An 8,890-nucleotide genomic window follows, 5' to 3' on the forward strand; every position below is an offset into this window, starting at 1 on the left:
AGTTGTGGGTACCTGTAGGGCTCTGTGTTGAAGAGTCCTGATCACCCCGAGCTTGTGTGCAAGGGGGTGGTTTGAGCCAAAGAGCAGATATTGGTCAGTGTGAGTGGGTTTTTCTGTAAACCCCTGTCTGGAGCTGCCTGTTCTCTCCAATCGTAACATCACAGTCCAAGAAGGCTAAATGGTTGTTTCTGGCATCCTCACGTGTGAACTTGATATTGGAATCCACCGAGTTGATGTGTTCTGTAAAGTCCTCAACCTCCTGTTGTTTGATTTTAACTCATGTGTCATCGACATATCTGAACCAGTGACTGGGAGAGATGCCCGTGAAAGACGTCAAGGCTGTCTTCTCCACTTGCTCCATGTACAGATTGGCCACAATGGGGGATACCGGAGACCCCATCGCACAATCATGGATCTGCCTGTAGTAATTCCCCCTAAACAGGAAATATGTGGTGTTAAGACAGATCTCCAAGAGTTAAAAAAAAAAACAAAAAAAAAAACCTCCAGCTTTTGTTGGCTTCTGTTTATTCTTCTCTACAAGAGTCAAGACAGAAGTCAGACTACCAGAGCAAGAATTTTAGCTGAGGAAGCTTATGCGATTTGAAGCGAAACATCCTCGCGTCAAGCAACCCAGTCCAGTCGAAGATTCAAGCTTCTCTAGTACAGTGTTTTTCAACCTTTTTTGAGTCGCGGCACCCTTTTTATATTTACAAAATCCTGCGGCACACCACCAACTAAAATAATATTATAATGCTATTACCTCTGGTTTTGCGCAAAACCCAATTATCGCAGTAGAAAATCGATACAGAAAACATCGCATTTCGAAAATCCTCAAGCATTTTGTGCTCTGATCTCAAGTAGGGCTGTCACGATTAGAAATTTCTGGAGATGATTAATTGTCAGACAAATAATTGCGATTGACGAATATATTGTCTATTTTTTTTTCTTTTTTTCCCCTTCTTTATATTCTACTATTGTAGTATAATTACACAACTCTGGAAGAACGTTTGGCTTCTGTGAGTGGAGAAACTGGGAATGGTGCAACATTTTTATTTTTATCTTCATTTTACATACAGTCCCAACTGTTTCTGATTTGTGGTTGTTTCTGTTGCATTTCTGAAATTGTTTCTCCTCATCAGTCACGTTTTGTGCTTAAACACTACATTAAGCTCAAGACTGAACAAATAAATACCTTTGGAAAATAACAGCTGTTAAAGTTCAGAGTTCTCACCTGCTTTTTGTGATCTGTGCGTCTGAACATTTTTTTGTGTGTGTGTGTATCTCAGTTCATTCATATATTCTTATTTTTTAAATATGTTTTTAAAGCTATTTGACCGTTTATTTCATCTCATGATCTCATAAATTCAGCATACGACGCGCACATGGTGTGAACAGGACGGTAACGGCAGAATCACACCTTTAGAGAAAGTTCAGAGAGAAGTAAAAGCTTGACGTTTTCGTTTTGTTAACATGTTCACTCCATTTAAAATCCTCTCTCTGCTCCGCGCTCGCTGCGCACTGAACGTGTCGCGCCTGCATTCAGGAATCTCCCTCACCCAGCCCCTCCCCTCCCTGACCCACCCCACCCCCTCCCTCGCAGTCTGCAGCCTGTTAACTCCGCGCGCGTGCACACACAGGCACAGACACACACACCGACAGCTCCGCATTTTAGACGGCTTTTGAAGGAGACGGTACTGTTTTAATCGGCCGTCAGCCTCCTTGTTATTGTCCCGCCTTAAGACGAGAGCGAGGCTGCAGCACAATGACGTCAGATTCTGAGTCGTTTTATGCTTTGTGGATAAAATAAATAATTCACGGTAATCGCGAATATGAAAAATAATCGCGAATATTAAAAATACCCACGGCACCCCTGACGATCGATCACAGCACCCTAGGGTGCCGCGGCACCCCGGTTGAGAATCACTGCTGTAGTAAGTCCAGTCCTATTACTGCTAGAGTCTTCAAATTTATAGGGAACATTCTTGGGACACAGACCTTAGACAAGTTCAAAGATGGCTAACCTTGACCTATTTTAAGAGGTTAAAATGTCACATTGTTTCAATCTGTTCAGTTTTGTTTTTGAGTGGCAGGCGTGACAGCCAATCAGAGTAGAGCTGCACTGTGATGTCAGTGGCTGGTCTCTCCAACATTGCTTTGTTTTGTGTGTTTACATACGTTTCTCGTATATTATGTAAAAGCTAGTGAGAAATAAACACTTTTAAAACTGAAAACGCTGTTTTTGGAACATAATAACAATGTACAATTTTTAATGCAGTGCCGCCTGAGGGACCGAAGGTCACAGGCATTCAATGTTGATTTTTGGCCATGCCGCTTACGCGTAGAAAGTTCTCCAGATTCACTGAATCTTCTGTTTATATTATGGACTGTAGATGATTGAATCCCTCAATTCCTTGCAATTGAACATTGAGAAACATTGTTCTTAAACTGTTGGGACTATTTTTTTCCACGCAGTTGTTCACAAAGTGGTGATTCTCGCCCCATCTTTGCTTGTGAACGGCTGAGCCTTTTGGGGATGCTCCTTTTATACCCAATCATGGCATTCACCTATTTCCAATTAACCTGTTCAGCTGTGGAATGTTCCAAACAGGTGTTTTTGAACTTTCATCAACTTTCCCCATGTTTTTGTTGTCCCTGTCCCAGCTTTTTTGAAATGTGTTGCAGGCATCCATTTCAAAATGAACAAATATTTGCACAAAAACAATAAAGTCTATCAGTTTGAACATTAAATAGCTTGTCTTTGTGGTGTATTCAATTGAATATAGGTTGAAGAGGATTTGCAAATCATTGTATTGTTTTTATTTACATTTTACATAACGTCCCAACTTAATTGGAATTGGGGTTGTACTCTTATTCTTACTTTCCTTTGTTCTCTGCTGGAATGTGCATATGTAACTGGATTTGGCCAGCTTTTATCACTTAGGACAAAGACAGTCCGATTACATTATAAATCATATATGTCTCATTACTGCGTGGGTCTTGGGCAGGGGGTGGGACCTCCCTCGAATGTCCACGGGGACCAATAAGGTCTGCCTTTGTCACACCTATGAAATGCTTTGTAAAAACTGTTAGTGTCCATTGTTCGGGTTTCTGTAAGGGAGAATCTCAGCTGTGAGAGAAGTTCTACAGAATCCAGGCCTGATATTTTCACTGTGACTTTGAATAAATTTAAAAGTGCGGAATAGTTTGAGTTTGTACTTTGTAAGGGCCAGTGTTACAGAATGAACCGGGGGAAAATATCAAACGTTAATATTGTTTTTGATTTATTGATTGATAGAGGGGCTTTATTGAACATGTACAAATTGTACGTAAGACAATAGGATCTTAATAATTAATTAAACAACTGCAAATTATAAAGAACACAATGCTCATACGGCCGAGGGTATTTTAGCATTGCATTATATTTAATGTCTGTGAAGATGTAGTTGCAAGAACGATAATCACTGTTTCAATAGCTTCAGTGGACATTTAATGGAAATATTTATATAATCAATACAATGTGATGAAGTTTATAGCAAAACACAATGTACTTTTACTCAGCAAATATCAAAAACATTTGATTCTTTTGTCAATAACCCACCCCAAAAAAACACGTTTTTAAAAGCTGGGGTTAAGCATACATTTGCTTGACAATCTTTGCAACAATGAACAAAAATGTTAGAACACACTGTGAACAGAGTATTACTGCAGATTCTAAGTTGACAAAAACAGATCCACGTTTAAAAATCGAAACTGTTCTAATACGTTTCAGAGTGCTGTTCTGCTAAATTAAATCCAACCACGACTGCGTTAAAAGTCAAAATTCACCACTCAAGTGTCAAGGAAGAGACTGGATGATGATGATTTTCTCATTGATGCAGAAGCGATGGAGCACGCTGAACAGGTTCTCTCCACAACGCGACACTTGTCTCTCCATGGCCAGACGGAAATCCTCCTTCACTCCTTTTGTGATCCCACGAGTCACTGTGTGGTGTCTGCAACAGCAAACATAATAAAGGAGATAAAATACAAATAAGAGTGTCCAAAAATGTATTATTAGCTGGTTTATCACAAAAATACACAAATTATTTTTGGCAGAGAACTAATAATGACTATGTAATAAACTGACCTAAAGTCACACAATCAGCATTTTACTTTTTGATCACACTGATTAAAAATCAGCCAAACATCTACACAACAAAGCCTCAATCAACAAAAAATTTAAACCGCATGAAACATGCCCACAAAATGAAATGAGATCAAATGTTATGAAAAGGTAAAAACTGACTACTACAGGCTCAACATCATCTTTAAACAACCACAAAAACAGCAACAGTGATGACCACAGGAAGACGAGCAACAGCTCAAATAAACAAACAGCGACAGGAGGAAATAAATCAGTCAAAGAACGACCGACTCTTGATGCAAAATGACAGGCCCAAATCAAAAACGGTGGGGTGGGGATGACAAGCCTTGAAGTTGGGAATGAAGGCAGGGTGACTGGTGTAAGGGGTGGGGTGCTGTGGGAGGAAGGGCCTAGGATACCTGTCCATCGTCTGAACCCCTTGTAGCAGAAGGGTATTTAACTCCACCCCCAGGGCGGGACTAGAGTTCCTGAGGGACAGCAACATTCAACAACTCTGTCAGTGAGGGTGCTTTAAAGAACCCAAAATTCCACAATGAAAGAGTGTGTTTGACAGTAGCTTAAAAAAAAGTTATAATAAAATAAAACCTCTGTCATGTATACTCCTGTAAGAAGAGTTTATGTCCAAACATAAATTTTCCTCAAAGGCCTCGTTTATATCTAATATTCTCAACCCAAACACACAAATAGAATGGGAGCTTCCAGTCACAGCGGCGTTTTGTAAAAGTTGTCAATGGCAGTCGCTTACTTGATTAGCATTCCCTGATTGGGTAACAGCTCCAGCTGGATCCTCCCACCTTCTGGAGTACGCAGGTAGGCAAATTCCTCCAGCATGTCAATGTCTAAAACAAATCTGAGATTATGGAAACCAACATTCTTGTAAAATTTGTAAAAAGCTTGTAACTGTTAGAATGGCCAAGCAGTGGGTAACCCCTCTGAGTTTTCCACTGTCACCTGTATGCTTGCTCAGGAGGGTTTTTAAGGTTAAGCCTTACTCGTGCGAAGAGCCTTGAGGCAGCTTTGTTGTGATTTGGCTCTATACAAATAAAAATATATTAAGATTGAGCATAAGATTGCACACAATGTGCCTACAACAAAAGCTTCTGCTGCTGGATGGAAAAAAATGATACAATCTTTGAGTCATTGCACATGTGCTAATCATTTGTAACTTTAAGATTTGAAGGATACTGGTGACATAGTTGAAGAAATTCTCATACTGGAAACTGCCTTGTTGACAGATTTTATCGATGGCCTTTAGAAAGAGCGCCTCACCCTGTGGCCAATCATACTGCAGGAGCACTATCACATGACCGAGGGACAGGTCATCACAACTGTCTGCGAAAGCACGAAGCTGACAGGGTGAAGAAAAAAAAAAAAAAAAAAAAGCATAAGCAAAGTTACAAATACTGCTCACTTCATCAAGGTCTAACCATTAAAAATAATTAATATATATATATATATATATATATATATATAAAAATATGTCAAACCCCTTGAAGTAATAGCATTTTAATGGATTTAACTAGTTTAAATACCTTGAAGCAAGCGAGCATCAGCTGCAGACAGAAAGGTAAGACAGCTTTGCTGGTGCAGGGAAGTAACCTTAAGTCATGACCTGGTAATTAGGAAAAAGGCAGCACATTATGTTTTTTTGTTTTGTTTTAATCACAGTAATAACCTTCATATAAACAATGTCAGCAATGTACATTTGTTGTATCCTGATGTGGGTAACAAGAGTGTCAACACAACCAGTTCTTTTTCAGCTGACAGCAAACATGCAAGTGTCCCTTGCCCCTTTTGTGGTCTGACTATGTGTTTGTCTGTCTTGCCCCCACCCCCACCCACTGTGCACGTGTATTGATATAGAGGTGTATGTGCTTTATCATCATTGTGTTTTTAAATTATTATTCTACATCATTTTTGTGTTGTAATTTGTAAATGTATCATTTACATAAAAAAAATGAAAAAAAAGTTGTTTAATAATTTGTTCAAAATAAATAAATACAAGGGCACAGAAGCATTAACATTTGAGTTGCACCAGTGAGCTCCACGGAGCAACAATGTGACCAACTTGGTGGACAACAGAGAACCAGTGATACTACCAGTTTCACTAAAACATAGACCTGTGATGCATTTATTACAATGGGAATGCAGATATTTCCCTGAAATACAAGTTAAAAGCCGTAGTTGTGTCAGAAAGGGCCTGAAAAAAGACCTGAATTTTTAAAAAACCAGGAAGTGATACCTTTTCTTGTTTTGGTTTTGACTCTACCCTGTTCATCTGGAGTCTTTGTTGGCTCTTGGATTGGAGGGACAAGGCCACTAACAACGTCAAGCAGTTTCTCACAGGCCATCTGATGTACACAATAAATACATATGTATATCACTGTCTAAACGGGGTAACAGCACACAGTAAACATGTCAACAATTTTATAACATTATAAGATATATTCCATTTGTCATTCATTCTGTTCTAATCATTTTCTATTCTGTATAACTGTGTTATGACCATATGTTGAACAAGCATAATTTCTGATGTTTATTAAATAATTTTTATGTTTATCAAATAATGTTACACTAGAAATATGAAATACTGGACAGGCAATAATGTAAATCCTTTAGGCAGCTACACTTATGATTACAATTTAGTGTTTCATTCAGTATTATTCACAGTGGGTCAACAGAAAATCCAGTTTAACATGTCTAAAAATTAATTTTTTTAATTAAAATAAAATTAAGACGCAAGCCTCATTTTCAGTTGAGGGAAAAAAAACAAACTTAATTTCGTTGTTGGTGTACTGCGCAGTGTATGGCAGGCATAGACAGTTGCCAATAATCCATCAATAAAATACCTAAATAAACACAACCTAACATTTTTTGAATTTTCAGGAATCTACTTAAAAAGAAACTGTGTATTTTTAATGGTAGAAGATGGTCACAAATTTTAATTTATTAAATATTATTATCTCCTGTGGGTTCACCACCTGCAGAGGGGGCCATGGGGGTCGGATGCAGAGAGGATTGGGTGGCGGTCGAGGGCGGGTGGCCCGGCGGCCCGGTCCATGCTCACAGCCCCTGGCTCTTGGGACGTGGAATGTCACCTCGCTGGGGGGGGGAAGGAGCCTGAGCTTGTGCGGGAGGTTGAGAGATACCGACTAGAGATAGTCGGGCTCACCTCCACGCACAGCTTGGGCTCTGGTACCCAACTCCTGGAGAGGGGCTGGACGCTTCATTTTTCTGGCATTGCCCACGGGGAGAGGCGGAGAGCTGGGGTCGCATTGCTTATTGCTCCCCAGTTCAGTCGCCATGTGTTGGAGTTCACTCCAGTGAACGAGAGGGTCGCGTCCCTACGCCTTCGGGTCAGGGACAGGTCTCTCAACGTTGTCTCGGCCTACGGGCCGAGCAGCAGTGCAGAGTACCCGACCTTCCTGGAGTCCCTGGGAGGGGTACTAGATAGCGCTCCGACTGGGGACTCCATTGTTCTCCTGGGGGATTTCAATGCCCACGTGGGCGGCGACAGTGAGACCTGGAGGGGGGTGATCGGGAAGCATGGCCTCCCCGATCTGAACCCGAGTGGTGTTCAGTTGTTGGACTTCTGTGCTAGTCAGTTTGTCCATCACGAACACCATGTTCAAGCACAAGGGTGTCCATAAGTGCACGTGGCACCAGGACACCCTGAGCCGGAGGTCGATGATCGACTTTGTAGTCGCATCATCTGACCTTCGGCCACATGTCTCGGACACTTGAGTGAAGAGGGGGCAGAGCTGTCAACCGATCACCACCTGGTGGTGAGTTGAATCCGCTGGGAGGGGAGGAAGCCGGTCAGACCTGGCAGGCCCAAACGTATTGTGAGGGTCTGCTGGGAACGACTGGCGGAACCCTCTGTCAGCAAGGTCTTCAACTCTCACCTCCGGGAGAGCTTCTCCCAGATCCCGGGGGAGGTTGGAGACATGGAGTCCGAGTGGAACATGTTCTCCACCTCCATTGTCGATGCGGCCGCTCGTAGCTGTGGTCGCAAGGTCTCTGGTGCCTGTCGTGGCGGCAATCCCCGAACCCGGTGGAGGACACCGGAAGTAAGGGATGCCGTCAAGCTGAAGAAGGAGTCCTACTTATCTTTGTTGGTAGGTGGGACCCCAGAGGCAGCTGACAGGTACCGGCTGGCCAAGCGTGCCGCAGCCCATGCAGTCGCAGAGGCAAAAACTCTGGTCTGGGACAAGTTCGGGGAGGCCATGGAGGAGGACTATCGGTCGGCCTCGAAGAGGTTCTGGCAAACCATCCTACGCCTCAGGAAGCGGAAGCAGCTCTCCACCAACACTGTTTATGGTGTGGGTGGGGAGCTGTTGACCCTGACTGGAGATGTTGTCGGGCGGTGGAAGGAGTACTTCGAGGATCTCCTCAATCCCATCGTCATGTCTTCCGAAGAGGAAGCACAGCCTGGGGACTCAGAGGCGGACTCATCCATTACCCGGGCCGAAGTCACCGAGGTGGTTCGAAAGCTCCTCGGTGGCAAGGCTCCTGGGGTGGATGAAATCCGTCCTGAGTACCTTAAGTCTCTGGATGTTGTGGGACTATCTTGGCTGACATGCCTCTGCAACATCGCGTGGCGATCGGGGACAGTGCCTCTGGATTGGTAGACCGGGGTGTTGGTCCCTCTGTTTAAGAAGGGGGACCGGAGGGTGTGTTCCAACTATAGGGGGATCACACTACTTAGCCTCCGCGGAAAGGACTATTCCAGAGTGCTGGAGAGAA

General features: G+C 42.7%; 1 protein-coding gene across 2 annotated transcripts in view; it reads right to left on the reverse strand.

Annotated features, from left to right (window-relative positions):
* Positions 1-3,481: 3,481 nt before the first annotated feature.
* The window catches only part of ints10 (integrator complex subunit 10), a 22,536-nt gene continuing 17,127 nt past the window's right edge, over positions 3,482-8,890 (reverse strand). Inside the window, exons 13-18 of one of the 2 annotated variants that reach the window (XM_034181507.1) lie at positions 6,387-6,495; positions 5,677-5,756; positions 5,330-5,492; positions 4,890-4,983; positions 4,543-4,611; positions 3,482-3,992 (exon numbers count right to left, since the gene is read on the reverse strand). In XM_034181507.1, the coding sequence (XP_034037398.1) occupies positions 3,836-3,992; positions 4,543-4,611; positions 4,890-4,983; positions 5,330-5,492; positions 5,677-5,756; positions 6,387-6,495 (672 nt within the window). In that variant the 3' untranslated portion in view covers positions 3,482-3,835. The remainder of the gene's footprint in view (positions 3,993-4,542; positions 4,612-4,889; positions 4,984-5,329; positions 5,493-5,676; positions 5,757-6,386; positions 6,496-8,890) is intronic. The other variant, XM_034181508.1, reaches the window with a different exon arrangement.

The sequence above is a fragment of the Thalassophryne amazonica genome, chromosome 11 (assembly GCF_902500255.1).
Source record: "Thalassophryne amazonica chromosome 11, fThaAma1.1, whole genome shotgun sequence".
Classification (NCBI taxonomy): Eukaryota; Metazoa; Chordata; class Actinopteri; order Batrachoidiformes; family Batrachoididae; genus Thalassophryne; species Thalassophryne amazonica.